The sequence below is a fragment of the Zonotrichia leucophrys genome, chromosome 1 (genome assembly GCF_028769735.1).
Source record: "Zonotrichia leucophrys gambelii isolate GWCS_2022_RI chromosome 1, RI_Zleu_2.0, whole genome shotgun sequence".
NCBI lineage: Eukaryota > Metazoa > Chordata > Aves > Passeriformes > Passerellidae > Zonotrichia > Zonotrichia leucophrys.
The window spans coordinates 97730475-97756904 of NC_088169.1; the positions used below are offsets into that span (position 1 = coordinate 97730475).

The window sequence follows — 26430 nt, forward strand, 5'->3', positions numbered from 1 at the left end:
TGACTTGTTCATAAACTGGGGAACACCTGTGTATTCCAAATCTGAGCCTATAGTCTTGGTTTTAAAATTCCTGGGGCCCAAAAAGGGGTTTTAAAGCCCTTGGCTGGAATGCGAGAGCCCACTGCCTAGCCCTGTTGCTTGAAGGGAATTTGGCTCACATAACCAAATTCCCTTAATAATCACTTATTCCTGGTGCAAAAAGCTTTGATTTTCGTATTCCAGAGGAGTCATGTCTGAATAGTCTTAATTTACACACACACACACCCACACCCACACACCTACACCCACGAACCCACGGTAATTAAGTTCTGAAGCACTTGGAAAAGCAATTCTTGCCCTAGTGAAAACACAGAAGCAGGAAAGGCTTCTTCCATGAAGTCATGGAGCAAGAATGAAAGCATAGCGAGGGGTGGCGGGACCAAGAGTGCCATTCCTCACTGACATTCCTGCCCTCTTTGTCAGGGCACAGCCACACGTGTCCCCTCCCTGGGCATTCATTGTCTCCTCAGCTGGGATCCAGCAGACAAATATAGGCGTGGGGGAAAACTGCAGATGCCTTTAAACACTTATCAGCGGTGACCTTGAGATAGGGGCATATAAAGCCTGGACCAGGCAGAGCCGTGACACTTTCTGTGTGCTCTCCAGGGTGAGTACCAACCTCTCTCACTTTTAAGTGTGGGTGCTGTGCTCTAGTACTGTACCGTGGGTTTGATATGATTAAGGTTTTCATGTGGCTTAAAGTTTTAGTACTAGAATCAGTAAATATCTAGCCTGTGGTTGTCACTGTAGGATGCTGCTCGAATGGTAGAATAGCAAATACGTGTTTCTTCTCTAACATCAGTGCATTCATTCAACCAGCCAGGATAACCACTTAGGGAAGTGTCAGGTCCCCTGTAATTACGCATCTGAGTGAAATGATTAGCCAGTGCCTGCAAGTCATCTTTTTGCCATCTCTATCATCTGCGAGAGATGATGGTTTATTCGCGATTTGCAATTTTAAGTAGCTTGCTGGTCCGAGGCATTCTTTAATCCAGCCTGAGTTACAGCCCTTGGAGCATTACTGGGCTCCCTTTGCAGGCCAGGCAGTGCCACCGCAGTGGCAAAGTCCCTTTTTTCCAAGCCTGGATGCACCATCAAATTGCTGGTCCTGGGCATGCCACTTCACTCTATGTAATAGTATAGGCTTTCCACAGGGAGCAGGCATTTTCAAGGCTCTCCTACAGCTGATATACAAGGGCTGGCTCTTTCTGTTGTTGGCTACAACAGGTTGAAAGGGAACATCTTTAGCTTTAGCCTTGTCTTTCCCAACTATTGTGCATTTTAAAAATAATCTTGCATCCATAACAAAACAAAATTTCCCACTTCTTGTATCTGCTGATGGAATTGCCTCAATGAATTCTCTGCACCCCAGGGTGTGCACAGCCTGGGCTCCAGCCTCTGCCATAACTCCAAACACCTGGGCTGCTGAAGGAAACGGGTTCTCTCCCAGCTGCCACAATGCTGCTTTACACCATAACATACTCGCTGTAGGGTCCACCCTGAACATGAGGGGGGAAAAAGGAAGAGATAAGGAGGTGATAGCTGAGGAACTGTCCCTAGGAGGTCTGCAAATGGAGCCAGGTAGCACAAAAGTGATTCAGAGCACTTTAGTGTATTTTAGGACTTGTGGGAGCTGCCTTGGGTCCTAGAGATTAACACTGGAGGGTCCCTCTGGCATTTGCACATTTAATGTGAAATTACACTTATGTGCTCTAATGATGTTCTGTTTAAATGTCTGAACTGATGTGATTTCATTGCTCCACTAGAGATGAGACACACTTAGGGAGAGATAGTCTCTGCCATTGAGTTGTGTCTCCAGCTGGGAATTTTAGCCAGTTCACATGATATTAAATAACTGGTGATTCTTGTGCTTAAGTATGTGATAAAACTTTAAAAAGATTAAGGTTTAAAAAATTACTTTAAAATCTAGAAAAAAAATTAGGCTAGTTCTGAGAAAGAAAATTTTTGCTCTATAACAACAAGGCAGAAGGTATCAAGCTTTTACTGCAGCATTGGGAGAGGGCTGGATGTAACGCTTTGGCAACTCTGCTGTCTTAGGGCTTTATGTTCCCTAGGAAGAACATGCTGCAAAAAAATCTGCCTTGGTTGACGAGGAGTTTTTATCTCTACCAGAATTTTGTTAGAAATAAATTGAATTAAATTTTGAAAGACTACAGTGTCTGTCTTGATAGGGGTCTTGAAAATTTATCCAGCTGGCCTGGATATTGCACAGTAAATAAAATAAGGGAAGAAATTAACCTGAGGGTCACTTATGCAGCTTTAAATAGTAGTCAAATGGTGTCCTGACTTAAAAAACCCAAACAAACAAACAAACAAAAATCCCTGAAATTCTAAAATTCTGTGTGTACACCTTGTAGCAGTACAACTTCTTTTAGACAAGGGCTGGGAAACATGCTGAGAAGTTTATGTGTGTGTAAGTATTTATGTCAAAGTCTGTAAAAAAATCTGTAAAAAAAAATAAACAAAAAAAGAAACCCATCATATCTGTTTGATGATTTTAGAGAGTACAAAACAAATTAATTACTTGGCTGTACAAACACAGCAAATTAGTCTCACTGAGACCCATGTCCCCTGCCCTCTCTTTCATGAAAAAAGACTCCTAAACACTGTGCCCTTGTCATTTGAGATAACAAGTGTAGGTATTAAGCTGGACTGATAAGCTCAAAGCAATCTGAAGACATATGAAGCCCTTGCACCAGTTCTTCAGATGCACTTGCCCTAAGCCATGCCCTACTGCAGGGAGATGCCCAGCCTGGTGAATTCAGAGAGAGCAGCACCAGCGCAGGACCTCCCAGAGCCGTGTCAGTCCTGCTCTTATTGTCCTGCTAATTCCTGAACTGGAGAAGTGCAGGGAGCAGAGCTGTTTCCAGGTCCAGTGCTAATTTTCTGCAGTCAGAGTGTGGGCATGCATCCCTGCAGCTCTGCAGCAGTGAAGTCTTGCTCCTTGTTTCCCAGAAAATGCCTGCCTGACATGGTGCTGGCACAGCCCCAGGAGACCTGCGGGAGAGCATACCTTTGCTCCAGGCCATTTTGAAAGGGGCTAGAGGAGGCGCCTGCTAAGTGGTTTTTAAAATCACAGCTTCAAGTGGTCCCTCCTGCTCTTAAGCACCATATGTGCCACAAAAAAGAGACAAAATCTTCCTGTGGAGATAACTGCGACCAGTGTTGAGGTTTAGAAGCCTTCAAGACCTGTCTGACTTTCAATAAACGGAGGCAAGGAAGGATTTCACCAAAAGTGCAGTCTAGTCCCAAATCTGTGTTAGGCATTTGTGTTTAACATTAATCATCCCTTTGATCAGCCACCTGCCATGTTAGCTGAGCTTTTTATATTGCCTGACGTTGTTCACGGAATAGATGATTGTTTTGTTTTTCCCCCTCTTTCTTTGGTAGACTGGGTGCCTTTCTTTTTCCTCTGTGAGCTGTGTCACCTTGAACCCTTGCCAAGATGATGGTCGATATGTCAGAGTTTGGGGAGGCTGCTCCCTACCTCCGAAAGAGTGAGAAGGAGCTGATGAAGGCTCAGACTGTGGCCTTCGATGGTGAGTTGCAGACTCACACCCTTTGTGCTGCCAGGGGCTCGTTCACAGGGGTAAGGGTTACATACGAATGGAGTCAAAGAAATGCAGAGCAAAGCAGGATGAAAAGCCTCCGTTGTCACTGCTGTGCTGCTGATGTTGGTTCAACCAAATTTAGGGTCCTTTATTCTGCAAAGCTATTAAAAACTCCCAGACAGTAAAAATGAAAAACAATCTATGACTAGTAAGTGTTTATCTAGATTTAGAAGCAAGGTGTATTGGTACTGCTCTGCTAAAAGGGGAATAACCTCTCTGTCAGCTTTAGAGAAAAACAACAAACATTGATGTTTCTGTGGCCTGACTAGATGTCTTATTTGCTTTGCAGCTTGTATAATAATGTGATGTTAGCTTTTAGTTCCCCATAATTTATTTTTCATTAAACGAGTTTCTATGACCCCTGAGGTTCAGTAGTAAGTGTGAATTCATCAACAACTGCCGCCTTTCACTATTCACAACAGTTGCTGTAACTCAAGACCTAAAATCTTGTGCAGCTGCTTTGAACTCTGAAAAGGCACATACATTACTAAATGTGAGTTATTAATATTGCTGTTTTTCAACACAATACTCAGAAGAATGAGAAGGAATAAGGTTAAATCTGATAGATGGCAGTTGAATAATGTGGGTTGGATTCCTTGAACAGTTTGAAATTCTCTATGTGACTTTTTAGCAAATGCCTTAATTTGGGCTTGAATCTCAGTTCCTCCATCTGCACACTGGTGATAATGATTATGGATTTTCCATGGAGGCTGAGGCTTAGCCAGCATTTGTGAAATATTTTAAATATTTTGACGCCTTGTGCTAGAAGGATCTAGAGGAAGCCGAGCAGTAGTTTCAAAGGAAGACAACATTTGGGAGCCCTATGCCTTCTGCTTCATCACACAGCTTCCCAGCACTGCCAATCTGCTGCAATGCCAGAGGTTTTGTGCCACTTCTGCAGAAAAAGTAATCCAGCAATCTCACTTAGCTAGGCATGGTGTTGCTGTTTGATGCAAGGCTATGAACCCTCAGTCTTCTTAATTTCACAGGGAAGAAGAAATGTTGGGTTCCTGATGAAAAGAAAGCTTACGTTGAAGCTGAAATTACAGAAACCAGCGAAGGCAAAGTGACCGTGCAGACAACGGATGGAAGGGTACAAAACTGGTTTTGTCTGATCTGTGACTAACAGGGCCAGAACTGCAAGCTACAGAATTGTTCTTGTTTCAGTTCAGTTGCCTGTTTCATGAGATGGGCTGTGAATGGGAAGGCTCAGTAACTGATGCCAGGGTAGGATAACACATGAAAATCCACCAAGGGAAAACCAGCAATGCAGTCATGGGTGGGTGAGCATCAGCCGCCGCCCAGCCGGGGGAGGGCTGTGACAGGAGGTTTGCAACCAGCCAGTTCTGGTTTGGTGCCCAGAGCTAAAAACCCAGGCTCTAGCCAAATTTCATGGCTTCCTTTGCAGCCATAGCATCCTGCTTCTTACTTTTATCATCTCAGCCTTCCCCCATTCTTCTGATACCTGTGGAAACACAGTGTATTGCACACATAGGCAGAGATTGACCTGAAGAACTTCCCTCTGCTGAGGGAAAAATATGTTTTCTTCCATAAGGTGTATGAAGCAACAGAGGATCCCAGTGTCTTCCAGTGTTGCTGTATTTATTTGTCTTTGCAGACCATGACTATAAAAGAAGATGATGTGCAGACCATGAACCCTCCCAAATTCGACATGATTGAGGACATGTCTATGCTGACCCACCTGAACGAGGCGTCTGTGCTGTACAACCTGAGGAAACGCTACAGCAACTGGATGATCTATGTAAGGGCCACTGCAGGGGTGGATTTAGCAGCCTGCGTTTCAAGTGCTGACATCGTGTGTGAATATGTGTTCATGTTCATTTTACAACTCTGATAAGTCACAAAAGTGAGGGTCAACTGAGTACAAACACAAAACTGAATCAGTAAGATGGTGCCTGGCTCCTTAGTTTTGCTTGCTTGCCTAGGAAAGGGGTGGTGGGGAACAATTTTTTAAGTCAAGGTGATGGGGAGACCAGTTTATTTTATTTTTCAGTTTATTTTTCATCTTCTAATATTAATCTATGTCAATGCCAGCCATGGAGATTTCTTTTGTTCCCAGTTAGCTGCATTCAATTGTATTTTAAATCAGCCAAAGGAATCCATTGATTTTTCCAGCCAACCCTAGGTCGGTATTTTGGTATTCATCAGAAGAGTAAATCCAACATTACCCATTTAAATTCTCATTGTCAAACATTTTCTGTGTTTCTCTAATAACCTCTGCATGAACATGTAGGGCCTAAAGCATAGCTTTGTTTGCAGATCAGTATAGGCAGAAAATTAAACTGGCATCATGCCTTAATCTGTTTACTGGTAGGGGTGGATTATTTTTCTTTCTAGAAAACAGGACAGGGGATTCATGCCAAGGCCCTTCAGGAGCATGTCCTAATGCTATTATTAGGGGAAGGGACCTGGATTTCACCTGAAACTTTTAGAACTTAATTGAACTCAATAATCTATGTGCATATAGTGATTGTGCCCATACGATAACTAGGTTTCTTTGAAGATATTGCTCCAAGCTGGGCTAAGTACTTGAAAAGTTACCAGCTGACACCAATTGCCTGGAGTTACAACTCAAAGCTTATTCTTCCTTGGAGTGACCAGGCCCCAGAGAACTGATGTATATCATCCAAAGAGCAACTATAAAGAGATTTTTACCAACCTGGCATCTCCAAAAGCTGAAAAAGGTTCCACAGCTTTGGGGCACAATACTATCATGTGATTTTTCTCTTTGAACACCCACCAGAAATTTTCTAGAGGTTCTTGCATGCAATTAATAATGGGAGGTTGTTTCTCCTCCTAAAAATGGAGTTCAAAGAGGGAAGTTGTGACTTTCCATTGCAATGTCTGTTTTCAAGAGGAAACAACTCCCATGGAGCAGCAAGGGACAAAATCAGACACAAGTCTATTTGCTGCTCTTTTGTTTTACTGAAGGCAATGTTTTCATTTCAGGTTGACACCTCAAAATCCTTTTTCCCCATTTGAAAACTGTTCAATATCTGTAGTTTTGGTATGAATTACAATTAGGAAGTCACTTAGCAGATCAGTAACTTCTGAAATTTAGGAAGTCTGAAATTCAATTCAGAATTCAAGCCTAAATCAACAGCTGGCAATGCCACATCCTGCTTGGTTAACTAAGACTTTTTGCCTTATCACATTAATTAATTTTTTCATTCTGGCTTTGTGTTACTCTCTAGACATATTCTGGTTTATTCTGTGTGACTATAAACCCCTACAAGTGGTTGCCTGTCTACAAATCGGAGGTGGTCGCTGCATACAAAGGCAAGCGGCGCTCAGAGGCTCCTCCCCACATCTTCTCCATCGCTGACAACGCGTACCACGACATGCTGCGGAGTAAGTGCCACTGCCTGCCTCCACCAGCCTGCTCCTGTCAGTCAGGCTGCTGTGATTGTGCTGCAGGGAAGGGGGTGAGAGCTTCTGCAGCATGGAACAAACACGAAAATAGTCCACAAGCAACAGCGGCTTGGCAGTCTGTGATGATTTTATATACATGTGTGTATCCGTACATTTATTTCATTTCTAAATTGCCCTGCCTGTTCCTGTGGCATTCCTGGTAACCATCTGTCAGGTGCACAAATTTAGCTGTCTGAGCTGAGTGAATCCAGAAATGGGGCCAGGTCCCAGAGGTCTGTTAGTGCTTTCCAAGCTCAAAACCAGCCCTCCAGCCAGTTTGCACTCCGTGTCACGATGCCGGTGAGATGTGTGCGCTCACAGGCCGGGGAAGGCCAGCCCTGTGGCTGTCACACTGGCCCTGTCACACCGCTGCCGTGAAGGCCAGCCCTGTGGCCCTGTCACGCTGGTCCTGTCACACTGCTGCCGTGACCCTGACCTGTGGCTGTCACACTGGCCCTGTCACACTGCTGCCGTGACCCTGACCTGCGCGAGTGTCGTGGTGGCTGCCATGGCTCCGGGCCCCGATCCCGTGGACCAAACTCCAGATTTCACTGGGAAATTTCCTCGCCCTGATCCTGGCGTTACTGGGGAAAAAGGAGTTTATCAGCAGAGGGCAGCAGCGATGTGCTCACACCACGGCCTGCGAGGCAGCAGGATAAATCCAAAAGAGACTTGACCAGAACACATAGTGCTGACACTTACTTTTAAAAAAATGAAAAACCACCTTTTTGTGAGGGGTCAAAAAGCACCGGGCAGAGGGAATGTGTGTCTGGCTGCAGAGATGCTCTTTTATCAGATAAGGCTCCTCAATATGTAGCCTGCCATGACGACTGGAATTATAAAAAGAAAAGAGGAATTTAGGCTTAATGACTTGGGAAGCTGCCATGATTTAGTGTTTTCTGAACATGATTAATAATATATTAGGGTTGCAGAGTGTTCTAATAAATGCTTGTTTCTGATCAGGCAATTAGGCGTGGACAATAGACTGCTTAGTTCCAGTAGCATGGCCAGCTGAAGAGGAATATGCATGCATTTTAAGGAACAGCCTGTGAAAAAAAAGAGCAAAATTACTTGGGTTGGTCTAGTATTGCAGGAGCAGAAAGGTCAGACATGAGTGACATGAGCAAAGACGCACTCAGGATTAAGAGAATAAATGTTTTCAGAACAGGAAATTACTTCCTTTATTATAGTTTCCCAGACACAGATGAATGTGTTCAACTGACAGGTATTTAATACCAATTTGAGCAAAACACAAGAGAAGGATTTGGGGCAGGGCTGGAACTCGCACTTCTGGAAATCATTCTAGCCAGTTTTTATCTTTTTGTCTTTGCTTCATGTGATTCTCTCCTGTCCTTGCATGACTGATTCTGGTACCAATTTACAATTATAATAAGTGATTTGTACACCCTACTAAGTGTCTCTTTCTTTTTTCTTTTTTTCCCCTTCACAGATCGGGAGAATCAGTCTATGCTGATCACGTAAGTTCTTCTTTTTTGACTGATTTGAGACTTTGTTGTTGTGAAAAACTTTGAAGAAAAAACCCTGATAAAATACAAGTTGACTCTTAAAATCTCAGCTAAATCACCTGGAGCCAAGTAACTGTCAATTTGGCCATCTGATGGTTAACTTGGCCTCCATGAGAAAGGAGTAGCTAAAGGTTTGATGGAGTCTGGTTCACTTCTGATCCCCATCTGGTGAACATTCCATGTAGGCATGAAAACAACTCAGCAGGCAATTAAAACTGCTCCTTGCAGGATTGGCCTTTCCGTGGCTGTCGTCTTTGGATGCAGAGGACACCTTCTGTTCAGTGTGGTTACTCTTGCTGAAAGTTATGTTTCAGAGTGTAGATACATCTAATGAGGGAGAGATGATCAAGGCACAAAAGAGCAGGTGTGATGTTTCCTGGCAAGCATGAAAGGATGGAGACTTGGGTGTCTCTACAAAGTTACAAGTGCTCTTGGGTGATGCTGGCAAATAACAGCAGCTTTCCTCTGCTTTTTCTAGCTCATTAACTGTAGATATGTGTACCCCAGTGAGTTAGTCTGGATGTTTGTAATTAAACGTCATGTCCCTAAAAGAAGCTCGGTGTAGGGTGGGTTTGTACAGGACTTCTGAGCTCACCTGTATGAAGAACAAGTTACTGCTCTCATAGGACTGCACCTCTTCATCCAGTCATTTTGAGATATTTCCACAGAAATGGCTGAGCAACAGGCTGCAGGCACCAGAGTCAGAGAGTCTGAGAACAGCCTTGATGGGAGGAGCTGGCTGGACAGGGTTGAAAGGATGAGTTGCAGCTGTTTGAGCAATGGTTTTGTTTGCTCCCCTTTCCTCTAGCGGAGAATCTGGTGCTGGCAAGACTGTCAACACAAAACGAGTCATCCAGTACTTTGCCACAGTGGCAGCCCTGGGTGAAACTGGTAAAAAGAATGTAAGTCTGCTGCTGGCTGCCTCATTTCAGACTCCCAAGGTTCCCCTCTTTCTTGTGTCCAACTAACCTCACGAGACTGCAGTTCTGAGAGCATGCTGTTCTGAAAGGAGAAAGGCACACATGAACTTACCATGCTCCAAATGGAGCAGAAACACCACCCCTGGTTCTGGACAGATGCTTGTTGATGCCACTTTTTTTTTTTTTTCCCTCAGGAGATTCAGTTTTTGTGTGTGCTAAATATCCTCCTGTTGTGTTAAAACTGGTCAAAAGATGGAGAGGCTGTAAAGAATAAAATTTTTTTCAAATGGAAAATAGTCTTCAAAAAGACTAGGATTATAACTTCTCATCAAAACATCTGTTTCATTGAAAGCCTTTTTGTCCACAAAAAAAGGATTGCTTTGACAAAAGATATTTTTTCAATCAGCTTTTCTGTATTTCTGTTTGGATAAGTGCTGTTCTGCTTATAAGTGCTCTCTAAGGTTACAATGAATACTGTATTCATGCTGCTTTTTATCTTGTGTTGCTATGAGCTTATTTGCTATGAGCTTCATTGAACTTGAAGGGTTCAGTGCTCTTTTGTGGTGAATTAACTGATTCCTGTGAACTGTATTTATAAGGCCAAAATTTCAGCCACGCTTCAAATCTGTGCACAGAACTCACGTCATCAAACTCTAATATACATTCTCCTGAGGCCTGCAAGGCTTTCTTAAGACATGGTTGAGTTGTTCAGAGCCAGCTTCCTGCATGCAATGAGGCTGGTGCTCATTGCGGTGTCTAAAACCTGCTGTGCTCATGCAACAATGGTGCTCCCATCCCAAGCTTACTGTTTGGAAATCTGCCTGGTTTTGCTCCAGAGATGTCCTATGATGGACAAACCACCAACTAAGTGAACAGAGAAAAGAGACTGCTGCTAGGTAGCAAGAATAAAAGAGCATAAATGCAGACAGACAAGTTCTAGGCAATAAGATTGTGCCCCACTTGAACTTTTGGATAATTTTGGGGTAAAAAAGGGTGATGAAAATGCAACCTGACCTGATAAACTACATGAAACATCTTCCAGCTGCAATATCTGGTTTTGCACCACTGTGATGTATGGTGAATGCAAAGTAATAGCCACACGTGCTTTTTGAAGGCTTCAAAAAGCACTGCTGGTGTGTTGGTGCCCACGAGACAGCTAACCTTGCTAATTGTTAAATTTTATATTGTTCTCTGTGTTAGTATTCACATTCTCTCTCTTTTTTCTCTCCATTTTGTTCCTATTTTGTCAACAGCCAGCTACGAAAACTGGGGTAAGTCATCAGCTTTGCTGTTTCATTTTCACCTTGCAGAATTGGTGTTGGGCTCTGTCAGATGTGCCATGAGCCTCAGCATTTCACTTTGTGGGGTTCTTGGGTGAATAGGGAATGATCCCAGGAGCCTTGTCAGGAAAAGTCATCCACTTCCCAAACTGAACTCTGTGCGAGCAACAGCTAAAGCTTTTCTCATCTCCAAGAATCCCAAATGTTACAGCTCTGAGTGCTTTTAAATCAAATGCATTCTAGTGCTTGTCACTCTCTTCAGTATCCCTCTCCTACACACATTCCTCATTCCCTGGATGTCCCCACATGCTCTGCAGTACACTAGGTGATTTCTTTCACATGCAGATGGCACAAGAGATAAATCTGCAAAGCCAAACAGTAGGGAGCAGCAGAATGTTTGAGGCCTTTTAAAGCACTCATAATTGACTGATGGTCTTGCTGTTCTGCCATTCCCACTGTGTCACCCCTGGGGTGAAGCTAAACAAATCACTTCACTACATAGGCTCAGCTCTGTAAGTGAATGCATGGCTGAGCTAGAGCTGACAGCTGAGTCTGTGGCCTGTAGGTTTCTCAATAGTATTTCAACCTTAATTTCTAGGGTACCTTGGAGGATCAAATCATTCAAGCAAACCCAGCCCTAGAAGCTTTTGGAAATGCCAAAACCCTGAGAAATGACAATTCCTCACGTTTCGTAAGTCTGCAGCATCATCCAGTGACGTCTTATTCAACAGTGGCCGTTAATAATACCTATGTCATAATCTCTTCATAGATTGCATTTTTCCCATTAAAATTATTGGTTTTCCAGAGTGGAAAAATAACATAGTAGGATCTAACAAAAACCTGAAGAGAAATAAAGATCAAGCTAGAATAATTGTTTAAACTGTTTACATTGTTTAAAATGAACAGAAGAAAAGCAAAACCCAGTTTTAGGAAGCCCTTTGAACAGCAGTGGTAGCTCTTCCTCAGAACTGCCTCTGCATTTTTTTCCTACCCCTTTTTCCACTAGGCTGTCTTTCCCCCTTCCTATACTTCCTATAGTAGCTGTACTTTGCCTCTAAGTGTCAGAAATACAGCACAGCCCCTGCTCCCTCCCACATCCTCCCCTGTGCCAACCCACCCTGCAGCAGTGCTCCTACCCTTGAGCCATTAGGTTTCCCTTTTTGGCTCAGTAAGCTGTCCCTGCTTGTCCCTCCGTGCTGCCATCACCCTGGGGCTCTCCTCCTCTCCATTAGGTTGGCAGGAAAGCAATCCTCTTGGGAGCTCTGCCTCTGCCACATTTGGTTGACATTGTCTGAGAGGTCCGAAAGGAATGGCATAAGGATGACAAGCCTGAGTTTGGAGCCCATGCTTCCCTAACAAATCCTGTTAAAAATTAAATTGGAAGGGGTGGAGAGGACCAGAGGTTGTAAGCATCTGTAGAGCTACACAGTTGTATAAGGAGCTTGTCAGCTGGAAGGGAAATTAATTATTTTTGTGTGTTTGAATATGAGAAACTAAATGAAAACTACTAATTTTTTATGAATTGGGAGAAATGGATATGTAAATTTAATGGGCAAAGCTGTGTAAAATCACAGCACTCTTCTGACATAAGTAAGTGCATGTAAGTTGGGACTGCAAATGAGGAGAAGCCAAAAAAGGAGCCTGTGTGTCTTAAGCCCAGGCTTAATGCTCTGAGTCCTGCATTACAGTAAACCTGCATCATGCAACTGGAAGCTGTGTGCTTTGCCATATCTTAGCCTGGCAGATAAGTACACTGTTATCCTTTCTCCACAAGCAGATTACATAGCTCTATGTACAGATTTAGGCTTGAAAGACAGTAATATCATTGTTTGATATTTTTCATTGAAAATATGCCTATGCAAAGCCAAGGAGTTTGCATAAATTGATTCTTTGGGCCAAATGATTGCCTTCAAACTGCATTCTTTGTTTCCCTCTGTGTATACTATATGCACTAATTAGAATATTCTTCTGTGTGAATTAGGGTAAATTTATCCGAATCCATTTTGGAACTACAGGCAAGCTGTCATCTGCTGATATTGAGATTTGTAAGCAGCAAACTCTCTCCTTTTAAAAAATACAATTGCTCATCTGAAAGCTGCAAGACCCTTTCTCACTGCATTTTCCTTTGTGTGACTAGATTTATTGGAGAAATCCCGAGTGATTTTCCAGCAACCTGGTGAAAGAGACTATCACATCTTCTACCAGATCCTGTCAGGAAAGAAACCAGAGTTACTAGGTAAGCATTATGTAGATCCACAGCTTTTATGAGCGTAAAACTGAAGAGACAGTGGATAAGGGATTAGGAGGCAAACTCATGTGCAGAAAGGCCCTTATGCTTCTACTTGATGAATCTGAACTTCCACTGTCAAATACAATCTTTTAGAGATGTTGTTCCAGTGGCAGCAGCAGAGACCATTTTTCTTTTATTACAGATTAATCTAACGGGAATAAGACTCAGGCAGGACTTTTAAAACATAGCACTATAAAGGCAAAAAGTGTCACACTGAATTTGTGTAATCCAAGGTCTCAAAACATCTGGAAAATGCTATGCCCCCAAAGCATTTGTGGTGATAAAACTTTAATTATCCAGATTTCCACATATGAGAAGATTTGCTTATAGGTCCACAAAGAAAAGCTAGTTTCCTCTTTCTGTCCCAAGTGACAAAACTGACATTCCAGCATGTTGTGCAGCAGGAGAGAATGTTCAAAGCTGCCTGCTGCTGATTATGTGGTGATTACCCCTTTCAAGTTTCCCCTGGCTCAGCGTGGTCCCACACACCCTCCGGAGAAGGGCAGAGAGGGGCCGAGATGCTTTGAATAAAACCTTCACTGGTTATTTAAGTGACGTGGTTTGCTGACTTCAATTTGTGCTCTGAAGGAACACATTTTATAAAATATGTTGGAGGGTCACTTCATTGCTCTTCTACACTCCCACTAAGCCATAGCAATCATAATCTCTTTTGAAGCCTTACTATCCTAACAGTGCGTGGTCAAATCCCTAATACTCTAAGCTTTACGTGGCCTAATTAATGGCAATTACGGGAAAGATTTCAAGGAAGCTTTGTACTGAGATTCCTGTGAGAATCCCTGTGCTGGGAAAACACTGTATCTCATAAACTCTCTGTGTGCTCCATAACAGCACACACCTTTCTGGCCAGCAGGAACATGTCTGCAGACTCTTGAAGAGGCTGAAACCAAGAGGGGCGTGTGTTTTGTAGACAAGAAATGTATGTGCTTGTATATAAACACATCCATATCTAAATATGGATAAGTATCAATGTCAATAACTATGGATGAACATAAAGTCATTTATATCAGAGTGACTACATAGCAAAGTAAGACAAGATAATGAAGAATAAGATTTCATATAAACATATATTGATAGCCATTTATTTATGATATATGATAGCCACATATTTAGATTTGTAGAGATGTGTGCCTGCATAAAAAAGATTGAAATCTAGACCAGACCTTGGTTTGGGGAATGTAGGTGAAACTTTCAGTTGATTTAAGGAAGCAGGATTCTGTCTGTACTTTTAGAGGCAGCTAGCTTTGTGGACAACTCTGCATTTTTGTATTTTGATATAATGGAGCAAGCCATATTCTGTCTTTTGTTTATCAAAAGCCAAGTGTCTTCTGCAAAGGGTGCTGGAAGTCACTCTTCTCTGGATCTGTTATAAAAAAGGAGAGCCATGCCCATACTCCCTGTCTTGGATCATACTAAAATCTTTTTCTCCTCTCTATTCAGATGGGATTTTTTTACCCCTAAAAACGTGAAGGCAAAAAGTAGGACTATACAGGAAATTATGGACTCAATATGCTGCAATACATGCTCAATAGATGTGTATGCACAGTAGATGCTAATATGCAGTATTTCCATATTCTTTTTATTCACTTTCTCTACATCTTCAGACTAACACAGTAGAATAGGAGAGTTTCTGGTTTCTGCCCTGCAATTATTAAAATAAAAACAACATAACAATGCAGTAGTGCAGAGACAAATGTAGGTTACATTTGAATTTTCCATCTCCATTTCTGAGGATAACCTGAATGGACGGCAGTTTTGACCTTGGCAGTTCTTTTACAGACATGCTCCTGATCTCTACCAACCCATATGACTACCATTTCTGCTCACAAGGAGTAGTTACAGTGGACAACTTGGACGATGGAGAAGAACTGTTGGCAACAGATGTAAGTCTGTATGGATATGACTTTGGGTTTCCTAGATCAGGGGAGGAAGACTACTGGGAGGAGCCTGACTTCTGTCCCTGAAACTGTTGGACTAAAGCAAAAGCAGGATTGGGTCTTAACTACATTCAGACTGTGAAGCACAAGGTCTGGTCAACTGTTACACTTTTGAATCTGGTCTTGCTCCATGTAATGTCCACATTTATAATTTTTTTATATATAAAATTCTAGATGAGGAGAGCTCTCCCCTGGGTCCCCTGCCACTGCTGGGTCTCCAGGATGTTCCAGTGGCTGCTTTGGGTGATAACACCCCTTGGCAGGATAGTAATATCTGCCCTGCAAATGTAGATTGTGGGGCTGCAAGCACCACTGCTTTTGAGCAGGAAAGTAACAACATGCCTGTGTTTTCTTTTCCCAGCAAGCCATGGACATCCTGGGATTTGTGCCTGATGAGAAGGCTGGTTCCTACAAGCTCACAGGTGCCATCATGCACTTTGGGAATATGAAATTCAAGCAAAGACCCCGAGAGGAGCAGGCAGAGGCTGATGGCACTGAAAGTAAGAATAACACCTAAAATTGCTCCTCAGCTTCAAAAGTCTGGCATGTACCAGGCACTGTGCTGAGGAAGCAGCTGCCTGTTTGCTTTGTTCTTGCACACTCTGATCAGCCAAGAGTGCTGTACTTGTAAAGGCTTATTCAGTGGTGGATAACCTTACTCAGCAGGAGATGAACACAGCCAGACTAACAGGATCAAATGCCATGTTAGAGACCATTTGCACAAAAAGGTTGTGAAATCCTACTGCCTTAACTTTCTCTTTCATGATTACAGGTCCTGCTTCTTTATTTTGTCTTACATCTAAAACTGTCTATAACCTGTGTGGAGATATGTTCTTTTCCCTAAACCTGAAGAGCTTCTTAACTGAGATTCTTGCAACAATTGGGGTATAAAGTAGTCAGATGACCTTCCATAAGGGAGAGTACAGGCATACCTAACACAAATCTGGCCATTATCTAATTTGTCTTTTGAAGTGAATGTACTTAACATGGTTTTTTAGCTGGGCATGTTTCCATGTAGAAGTTTAAAGCCAATTGAAACCTTAAATCTCCTGACCAGGTGCTGACAAAGCTGCCTACCTGATGGGAATCAACTCCTCTGATTTGATTAAGGGTTTGTTGCACCCTAGAGTGAAAGTTGGCAATGAGTATGTGACCAAAGGTCAAAGTGTTGAACAGGTAAGGAGACCCTTTCATGATATTTGGATACATGTCCTGCAAGCCTAGAGGATTTGCCTGTAACATCTCAGAGAGACAGACAGCTGCTAGAAATATTTACATGAGCCTCTAGTACCTTTTCTCATTTTATATGCCCAAACTTGGGGAAATACATGGTGAAATTGAGGGAAACCAGGGAAGAGACTGACAAAGGAATACTGTCCAGCACAACTTTTGATAGAATTGTTTTTCTGATGTGTTAGCAGCACTCCAGGAAACCAGGTGCAGTAAAACCACATGGGGATTGACAGCTAATTCTGGATGAGGATAGTTACCTAGAAGATTTGAGCCGATTATTTATTCACTCACTCATTGCTCATTCATTATTCATGTAATTTTTAATCTCTGTGTGACCTCAATCAGCTAAAGGCAATATCCACTTAAAGTTGTCTTCTGATTTAAGGGAAAAGGAGTCCTTGGGTTGCTATGCTGCAGCTGTAGCTATATTATAGAAGATGCTGCAGCATTTTGGTTACAATAAAAATTGCTCTTTGAAGACAGCCTGTGGTACAGGCTCAGAAAGTAGAAAACCACTACAGAGAAGTGTATCCTGATGATGCAGACGTGCACAAGCTAAAGAAAATGCTTTGGACAGACTTTTTACCTATTGCCTGCTCATGCCATAGCATCCCTCAAAAATTAGAAGAAAATGTCAATCAACAACATGAGCATAAACCTCCACCCTTCTCTGGCAGTAGCTCTGGACATCATAGCTGGCTTCTGGGCTGTTAGTTTCTGCTACCTTACTTCCACAGAACTATAATGGATTAAAACATTTGGAACTTGCTGTCCAGCTGTTTCCCAAGATGTACTTCACAAGCACTTTATCATACATGTTGGTAGACATCCATGTATTTTGCAGTGATCTGAATGAAATTCAGCAGAGATAATAAGAGAAACCGTGTTGTATTAACTATACCTTGGTGATTATACAAAGCATTGGGAAATTTCATTTAAACTGTACACAGACATTGAAATAGTCTACTGCGCCAAAATCTTTGTGTTCCCCAGTGAATTTTATTTCCCACTGCAGTGCTCTAAAACGTGTATTTTAGGTTCTGTATGCTGTTGGGGCCTTATCTAAGGCAGTGTACGATCGAATGTTCAAATGGCTGGTGGTCCGTATCAACAAGACCTTGGACACTAAGCTGCCAAGACAGTTCTTCATTGGAGTCCTGGATATTGCTGGGTTTGAAATCTTTGATGTAAGTATTAGTATGTGAGGACTGGTTGGAAGGACATAAAAATGCCAAGAGATAGCTCTTGGTTGGGTGTTTCTAAATGAACAGAAGGCAAAGTGCTGAGAAAGCCATAAGGCAAATAAGGTGCATGATTTTACATGTTTGGGGTTTTTTTTCATTAATAGATAAAAAACCACAATAGCTCCTGGGAACATCATCTCATATGCTTTGGGCTGTGAACAGTTTCCTTCTTGCTGCTCCACCAAGTTACCTGCAATGAAAATGCTTATTTTTTTCTCTCTTTCTGCAGTTTAACAGCTTTGAGCAGCTGTGCATCAATTACACTAATGAGAAACTGCAACAGTTTTTCAATCATCACATGTTTGTCCTGGAGCAAGAAGAGTATAAGAAGGAAGGCATTGAGTGGGTATTCATTGACTTTGGCATGGACCTGCAGGCCTGCATTGATCTAATCGAGAAGGTACGTACATGCCAAGGAGTATTCACTGGATACACTGATGGATGTGTCTTCATGGCCCAGTGAACAGAGCAGGATAAACAGCATGACAAGTTTCTTGCCTTTCTACCTGCAATACAGAATCAAAGGAAAATCAGTATTTGTGGCCATTCAGCTTTACCTTTGGAATTCTACCTTAAAGAGCCAACAGCCAACAAGCTGTAACTGGTAATTTCTATGGCTGCATCATCTTCCCTGGTTTGCACTTTTCTCTTTCTCTGTCCCTGCTGTTCCTCAGTTGAGTCTGTACCACATGTGCTTAACATCAAACTCATCACCTTTTCAGGGCAAATGCAATTTTTCAGTCTTGTGCCCCATACATCTCCCATGAGACTCCTTTTTCTCACAGGAGAAGTACATGCTGATGTGCAAAGTCCTTTGTGCTCTTTCTACCCTGAAAAGGAAAGAAACCTATCACCACTTTCTCAGCATGGGATATGCCTTTCCTTTTCTCTTTTTTTGGGAGTATAATGTGGTCCTGGTAGGGACAGCTGTCCTCTGCTGTATAACCTAGCTTTGTATCTCTTTCTACCGTGTTTTATGGCACAGTATCTAACCCTGCTGATCTGTGAGGAAACATGAAATTTTGCATCTTGCATTAGCAGGAAGATGGTAATGCAAGAAATGCTAATGCAGGAAATTTGTAGCAACAGAAATAGAAAGTCTGATTATTCAGTGGTCTTCTATTTGATCACTTTCTTGTCCAAGGGCAGGATATGTGTGCATGATCCTAATCCCCCAAAACCAATCTGCTCAGTGCTAGGAGGTTCGTTCATCTCCTCCTGAGACATGAATGATAAAATGCTAGTTTGTCCAGCTGCCCTGAAAGATAAATCAAACTCTTTCTCTCATAAAGCCTCCTAAGGCAGAAGTAACATACTGAACAGTCAAAGGTGACATACTGAATAGTCAATGCGGTGGTTACTGTTTTTACAGAATAGTCAAAAACTTCATCCTCGGGTTAAGAAGAAATTTTGCAGGCTTAACATTTCGTCAGATAAAACTTACAGGCTGCATAGCTACTGAAAGCAGAAAGCCTAAACGTTTCCCAACAAAGATGCTCTTAAATCCACAGCCACTGGGAATCCTGTCTATCCTTGAAGAGGAGTGCATGTTCCCAAAAGCCACAGATATGACATTCAAATCCAAACTCTACGACAACCATCTTGGCAAGTCACCCAATTTACAGAAGCCCAGGCCTGATAAGAAAAGGAAATATGAAGCCCACTTTGAACTCCTTCATTATGCTGGTGCAGTAAGTCCTCTGCTGGCAGGCAGACTTTGTATCAGAGGTCTTTCAGGTGGGGTTTGCCTGTAGCACACAGCAAGGGAGGGTGGGAAGGATGAAGAGGGGAAGAAAGGAAAGGTGAGAAGTAAAAACAAATATCTACTCACTCTGCACAAGTGTAAGTAAGTTGTAAGTTGCAGGGTAAGTTGCCACCAGACTCCAGGACATCTGCTCCTTAGATGTACCAGTAGAATGAAATAAACTGAGGAGGGCTAATAGTACTTTTCCTGGAAGTATGCCTTGCTTTGCCTTTATCACTTTTCCTCCAATCTGAGTAAGTCTAGTAATTAAACAGCAGCAGCATCTAACTTTTCACCTTGGTTTCTGAAAAATTAACTAATTTCTGCTTTAACTCAAGGGACAATTAAAAAAAAAAGAAATCACTTTTTACTCATTTTAGGACCAGTGTGTCAAAATAGCAAAAAGAAGTGTGCTTAACTTTGATGTGGTGGTTCAGTTTACAGTTTCACTCTTGATGAGGTGAACAAGAACATAATCCAGTACTGTGATACTTGAGCCAAAACTTGTCCAGTTTTGAAGTTCTGTTTTCAGGTCAGATAGGCAGAAATAATTTGAGAGGGTCACAGGAATTTTTTAATCAAACTACAATTGATAAGAAGCCTGCATAGCAGAGCAGGAATTTACCTGATGCTGTTAATTTCAAATTATAATTGAGCATTAAGCTAATTTTGTAATTATTAAAAGAAATTATGCTGATTTTGGTACTTATCTGCAGTTGTTAAATCATTCAGCAGAAAAAGTTCGAATTTCTATTCCCTTGTGGTACTGATAATGGAACATATTCTCCCACTAAACAGAGCTGTGGCAAAGTCCTGGAGTTAGTTTGTAATCATTAAGATTCCATTAGAAAACCCTAATTATTCCAGTGTAGCATGCTATTTTGAAGTTAAATTATAACTTGTGTGATTTATACTTCAGCACTTTTTGATAGCGTTCCTGGGACATCAATGCCACGTGGTATCTTCACAGATAACCACATGAGTCTGTGAGAAGATGTAGGGACCAGATAGTTTGGAAGAAGTGTGTGGAATTCACTATTAGGAAGAGAGGTTTGGGAATTAGGAAGCAGAGAACTGGAGGGGAAGTGATGAAAACCAGGGTAGCTTGTACTGCTTTGAGAACAGCTTTTCACAAAAAGTCATTGGCTTCAAGCTGAACTGCAAAGAACCACTGGCTGCTCTGAGGGGAACATTGGCAACCTTTGGTTTGTTTTCAATGCCTTGCTGTAGGTTCCCTACAACATCATTGGGTGGCTTGAGAAGAACAAGGACCCGCTTAATGAAACCGTAGTAGGCATTTTCCAGAAATCCTCCAACAAGCTCCTGGCAAGCTTGTTTGAAAGCTACATTGGCGCTGACAGTGGTAAGCAGCTCACATGGGCTTCCTTGGGGTTTGGGGATGTGTGCTTGGGAATGAATTTCAGAAACTAAGCAAATCTCTCAACTGCAATTGCCTCAATGCTAGATGGGGCAGTGACTAATTATTTAGATGTGCACAGAAGCTGTAGGAGTTTGCCAGTTATAGGAAGGAGACCATTAACTCAGCTAGGTTGAATGTATAGTACCTCTGAGCAAGGAAAGCTGTGTTGCGAATAATCCAGCGGGAATTTGAGTATGCAAGTGTTCAGATATGCAGCCAAGTGTTGCATCAAAGATTGTGTACATAAATGCCAATGAAAAAGAACAGCTCTTGTTTCATATGCTGTAGTACTCCTTGCTAGCCCCCGTGAAATAAATAAGAAATACCAAGTTTAAGAGGGAGTTTTGGAATATTTTATTGGATTAGTGGCAAGTACACACTGAAGGTACCAGAACACCATCCCACAATGGCCATAGTAGAAGGCTTTGCCAATATGTCTTCCTTTTTGCTTGCTGCTGTTTTTCTTTTATTTGACAATGTACATTGTACTAATGTACAATGTAATAATGTATATCTGAGAACATATTTAATCTCTATCCTTTACATAGAGCTCTTTTATTTGTGAGAAGACAAGTAGCAAACATTCATAAAATTGATCTTAAGTAATTAACTGGTATTCATTACAAAGATGTAGCTCTTATGCCCTGAAGTTGCAGTCACTTATAGCCTGTTTATCAGAAAGCTCATTTCAAGAGATGCTCTTGTCATTTATCACATAACAATTTCCTAGGAACCAAGCAGGCTGAAGACTTTGTAATGGGAATGACAAGAAGACGAATGTAAATAGCAAACATCCTGCCACGAGCAAATCCTTGCAAGTTACTAACTGCTTATTTGCCTGTGGATATTGTAGTCTGTCTGAATACTACCTTGCTTTTCTTTGGTGTCAGGAGAAAGGAACAGCCTGTCCAGATTAGCCTTTTCCACTCTCAGCAGTATCACCTTCTGAAAGGGAAAAGGCTGTGGATAATTGCATCAAGCACATTTCACTCTTTACTTCTCCTTTGATGTTGACAGGTGACACAATGACAGATCTCCTGGGAATGATCTAATGGCCCACTGCTTAAGAAAGCTGCAGCAGCTGCTGTACATTTTTGGGTCCTGTCATGAACCTGTGAAACTTTGTAAAGGTCTTGTCGGAAACTAGCATTCCTTGGGAGAACCTGAATGATTTTGACTCCAAAGCTTTAAGCAAAATTCAAGGGATGCAAAGTTACTATTATTTCCCTCTATTCTAGACAAATCTTGCACAAGTTCAGTGTCTGCATAGCAGAGAATCGGTTTCTATACAGTACAATGTGCAGGACAAATTTTTTGTAAGCATTATTTTTCTCTAAGTTTTTCTTTTTCTACATTATCTCACCCTATGGAGCTTTCAACAAACTACAAATTACTTTTGTTAAAAGTTTTTTTTCTGCCATATTCATATTTATGGGCTTTTCTGCATAAGAAATGATGAAGCATAGATCTGAAATGCAAATGCAATCCAGAAAGTTTACAGTGGTCTTTGACAAAATTCCTAACTATGGACAGAGAGCTGCAAATGTGTGATGTATCACACATGATTTTCAGAATGTCTTGTATAAAATTTGAGCAATCAGAGTCTTTTAGTCAAAAGAGCAGCACTATTAAAATGGTCTGTTTTCCACACTCTGCCTGCATCCCTTACTGAGATATGGTTTGGTTTATGCTTTTTTTTTCTCCTTAGGTGACCAGGGTGGAGAAAAGAAACGCAAGAAGGGTGCTTCGTTCCAAACAGTGTCCTCATTGCACAAGGTTTGCAACGTCTCCACACCTGGTGATTTGAGTTGAGACAAGAATGTTAAGGGCTGTAATGGACAGGAAAAACTTGAAATCCAAGATTGAAATTTGACTTGTGGGCGGTTATTGACCTTGACTAAGGAAATACACTGCTATTAAAACTGCATGCCAGGGGCTGCTCCATTTCATCATCTTGGACCAGTCAGGACATTGTTCTTTTTACTGTGTCTGAGAAAGTTTCACAAAATGAAGCCAACAACCTATATCACTTATTTTGTTGCTTAGAGCTTCATGCTTGTCTCTGGAACAGGAATTGATTACAAGTAATTTGCTAGTCCCTATCTGATTACTGCTTGTAATTGGATCCTAGGATTAGAGCATGGAAAACAAAAAGTTGTTGAATGAAGTGGCATAAAGCCTTTTGTTTCCTCAGTTATTCCCTTCTTCTGGCACTGGCATGTGCTCCTGGTGGAAGCTGTCATTAGGAATCATGGCTGAGGGGAAAATGGGGCTATTTAACTTTTTATACCATTACTACCATTTCTATGGGTAACAATGAGGAAGCTATAATGCAGGTAAACCTCAGGTTGCCCACTAATCATGCCATTTTATCTTGTTTGGAGATACTTCCCATGAAGGGAAATCACAGGAAACAGAGATCTGTATCTTACCAGCTGATGAGGTATAAAGGGGGCTGAAGGGGCACTCAGACAATAATTAATAAGCCACAGATAGAAGCCCACTTTCCAGCACACAGGCAGCTGTTAGTACCCAGCTGAGATTGTTGTCCTGACTGGCATATGAGGACTCTGCAGTTTGCGCAGATGTGCTGATGGCATTGCATTCCACCTCCCATGGTCTCCATTTTCTACTTACTGAACAAAACACTTTCCCCAGAGCCTGGTGATCACTGAATAGTTGGCTTCTTCTGAGCTAGCTTGCTGTCTGCATGGGACATGTCTGATTAAGACCAATAAAGGGAAAATGTTTCTCCAGGAGACAAAACCCCAGCCTTTATGAGGAACAGGTGGAAAATGTGGTGCTTTCCACCTTTATGAGGTGGAAAATGTGAGCTCTTCCCACTGAGTGGGGAAGTGAGTAGGCAAAGATGCAGTTGGCTTTACCAAAATGCAACAGCAAATGATGCTGAGTCTTGCTTGCTGTCCATCTGGGGTTTTAAATTTCTGAGGTTGTAAGTAAAACACGTATCTTCTTTGCTAAAACTGATGTGGAATCCTATAATAATGTTAAATCATACTTTAGTTTATTTGAACATATTTCTCTCTAATAATTTTGGTAAGCTTATACTTTTGTCAGAGAATTTTTAGAAAAATGAGCTTCTTAAATTAACAACCATCAAACCAAAGAAATAGTGGTTGGAATTCCACTAAAATGCTAAAGCTAATAATGTTTTTAATGTATTTGTTCTAGGAAAATTTAAATAAGCTGATGACTAACCTAAAATCTACAGCCCCTCACTTTGTACGATGCATTATCCCAAATGAATCAAAAACTCCAGGTAGGAAAAAGACTGTGGTCTTAAAATTTTAGAATATTTCACTCTGTCATTTTATTACTTACTTCTGAGTCACCAGATTGTACTTAAATACTGTCTGCACTTTTTACCTAGTCCAATCATGTTGCTGTCTCAGGAGATGGCATCTCACATTTTCCAATTTCCTTGGGGAAATGAAGATGAAGCCCTGTGGAGAAACTCCTTTTAATTTAGCCTTGTTTTCCCCCTGCAGGGGAGATGGATGCATTCCTTGTTTTGCATCAGCTCCGCTGTAATGGTGTCCTGGAAGGCATCCGCATTTGCCGGAAGGGTTTCCCGAACAGGGTGCTTTATGCTGACTTCAAACAAAGGTAATGCAGAGCTATGACTGTCTCCTGTTCCATTCAAGTTTACCTTCCATTCAGTTTGCCTGACTTGGATGGCAGAATTCTGCTCTTCCTTGTGTCTGTGTAGATACACAGCAGGAGATTAGCCCTGGGTGTTTTGGTTTGGATTCTTTAAATTTTGGGGGAAGAGGAAAAGAAACCTAAAATGGAATCTAAGCCGATTTTACACATTTTTCATTTGTTATTTACAGGTACCGCATCCTGAATCCAGGAGCAATCCCAGAGGATAAGTTTGTGGACAGCAGAAAAGCTGCTGAAAAACTGATGGCATCTTTAGATGTTGACCATACCCAATATCGTTTTGGGCACACCAAGGTAACCAGGAAAGACTATCATTGCTTATGTAAAGAGAAAAGTGATAGATCTGGTATTTAATTTGCAGAACAGGACACTGCAATTTCTGGTGGTGGTGTTTAATGGGGATTTAATAATAGAAGAAACCAGCAAAATAGCAGCAAAGTGATAGTAAATTCTAAGCTGTGCTAGAGGAAATTCATCTCTCTGGCTCCCACAGAGCTTTCATTAGAGCAATTCTACAAGCAGACACAGCACCAGCTGATGCTCCATGCCCCCTAGTAAAACAATAGCTTATTTAGTATAATATAGGTACATTCAGACATAGATGGACCACAAAATCAGCTGCATCTTTTGAAATGAAGCCATGTGGAATTCTCACATGATCCCATTAGTAGGGATTTCTGGGAGTCAGGAGTTGTGGTTCAGCTGACCTACTTAGAACCTCTGCCACAGCTGAAAGGTATTGTGGCAATAAAATAGTTTGGCCTATTCAAAACTGGGGAGATAAAACCCAGTTTTAAAACAACTCTGGAACTGTACAGTGAAGTCCCTTATGCAAGCAGTATTTGGCCCTCTATACTTGCCTAGGTTATAATGTGTCGATAAGAATAGAGGGTGAATCATTTCAGCAAGGTAGCTGACATGTAGCTCTGATATAAATCCTTCTTTGTGGTGAACTGACATCTATGCATGCACCAGGTGTTCTTCAAGGCTGGTCTCTTGGGCCACCTAGAAGAAATGAGGGATGAGAGACTCGCGAAAATCTTAACGATGATCCAGGCCAGAGCACGCGGCAGATTGATGCGGATTGAGTTTCAGAAGATAGTGGAGCGCAGGTATGAAGGCACCCCCTTAAATCTTAGCAGATAATAGTAATTACCATTTAATTATAAGTTGAGTAGAGCTATTAATTACAGTCCCTAAGGCTATAGATAACCCTAAATTAAAAGCTTTAAGTGTATGTGTGATAAAAATAATAGCAACTGTATATTAATTGCCTGCAGCTTTGGTGAAAATGAGATTTGGAAATTTTTTGTGTCTCTGAAAATAAAGAGATCTGGAGGAAGTTTCTTGTATCTCTCAGAAATTAGTAAAGGTTCCTAATATTGCTCAGAAAAAAAAAAAAAAGATGAAACTGACTGAGAATGAAAACAAAACCCCTCACTTTTTCAATTCAGGCTAAGATTTAAGGAGTTTTTTTTGTTTTCTCTTAAACTAGGGACGCCCTTCTTGTAATTCAGTGGAACATCCGCGCTTTTATGGCTGTCAAGAACTGGCCTTGGATGAAGCTTTTCTTTAAGATCAAGCCTCTCCTGAAGACTGCAGAAACGGAAAAGGAGATGGCCAATATGAAGGAAGAATTCTTGAAACTGAAGGAGGCCCTGGAAAAATCTGAAGCCCGAAGAAAGGAACTTGAGGAAAAGCAAGTCTCTTTAGTTCAGGAAAAGAATGATTTGCTTCTTCAGCTCCAAGCTGTGAGTGCACATGTAGATTTATATACTTATTAGACATGGTTTGAAACTCAAAGGTTTACAGACTAGAGTGTTAGTGGAATTTAATAAAAATAAGCTGTTGATACTGTCAGAGCCTTTCCAAAACTCAGAGTGGATAGAAGTTCTTATGTTTTAGCATATAACCAGGTGGGCTAACAATGGAAATCTCAACAGATTCTGTTCAAGGTACTGTCCGAAGCAGTAACACATGCAAGTAGTCTGGTATGTGACTAGTCATACTCACCACTATGTCATCCTTCTC

The 26430-nt window shown here is 41.6% G+C and overlaps 2 protein-coding genes across 2 annotated transcripts in view; one reads left to right on the forward strand and one right to left on the reverse strand.

Annotated features, from left to right (window-relative positions):
• Nucleotides 1-522: 522 nt before the first annotated feature.
• The window catches only part of MYH15 (myosin heavy chain 15), a 45650-nt gene continuing 19742 nt past the window's right edge, over nt 523-26430 (forward strand). Inside the window, exons 1-24 of the mRNA XM_064724754.1 lie at nt 523-646; nt 3451-3599; nt 4661-4764; nt 5290-5433; nt 6887-7043; nt 8554-8581; nt 9438-9531; nt 10803-10820; nt 11428-11520; nt 12811-12874; nt 12967-13065; nt 14917-15020; nt 15436-15574; nt 16132-16250; nt 17345-17494; nt 17781-17951; nt 19063-19242; nt 20526-20658; nt 22424-22491; nt 23908-23995; nt 24225-24342; nt 24570-24693; nt 25375-25511; nt 25895-26150. Of these exons, the coding sequence (XP_064580824.1) occupies nt 3506-3599; nt 4661-4764; nt 5290-5433; nt 6887-7043; nt 8554-8581; nt 9438-9531; nt 10803-10820; nt 11428-11520; nt 12811-12874; nt 12967-13065; nt 14917-15020; nt 15436-15574; nt 16132-16250; nt 17345-17494; nt 17781-17951; nt 19063-19242; nt 20526-20658; nt 22424-22491; nt 23908-23995; nt 24225-24342; nt 24570-24693; nt 25375-25511; nt 25895-26150 (2682 nt within the window). The 5' untranslated portion in view covers nt 523-646; nt 3451-3505. The remainder of the gene's footprint in view (nt 647-3450; nt 3600-4660; nt 4765-5289; nt 5434-6886; nt 7044-8553; nt 8582-9437; nt 9532-10802; nt 10821-11427; nt 11521-12810; nt 12875-12966; nt 13066-14916; nt 15021-15435; nt 15575-16131; nt 16251-17344; nt 17495-17780; nt 17952-19062; nt 19243-20525; nt 20659-22423; nt 22492-23907; nt 23996-24224; nt 24343-24569; nt 24694-25374; nt 25512-25894; nt 26151-26430) is intronic.
• The window catches only part of HHLA2 (HHLA2 member of B7 family), a 35306-nt gene continuing 33285 nt past the window's right edge, over nt 24410-26430 (reverse strand). The window contains exon 8 of the mRNA XM_064724839.1: nt 24410-24437. The gene's annotated coding sequence lies outside the window, so the exon portion shown is untranslated. The remainder of the gene's footprint in view (nt 24438-26430) is intronic.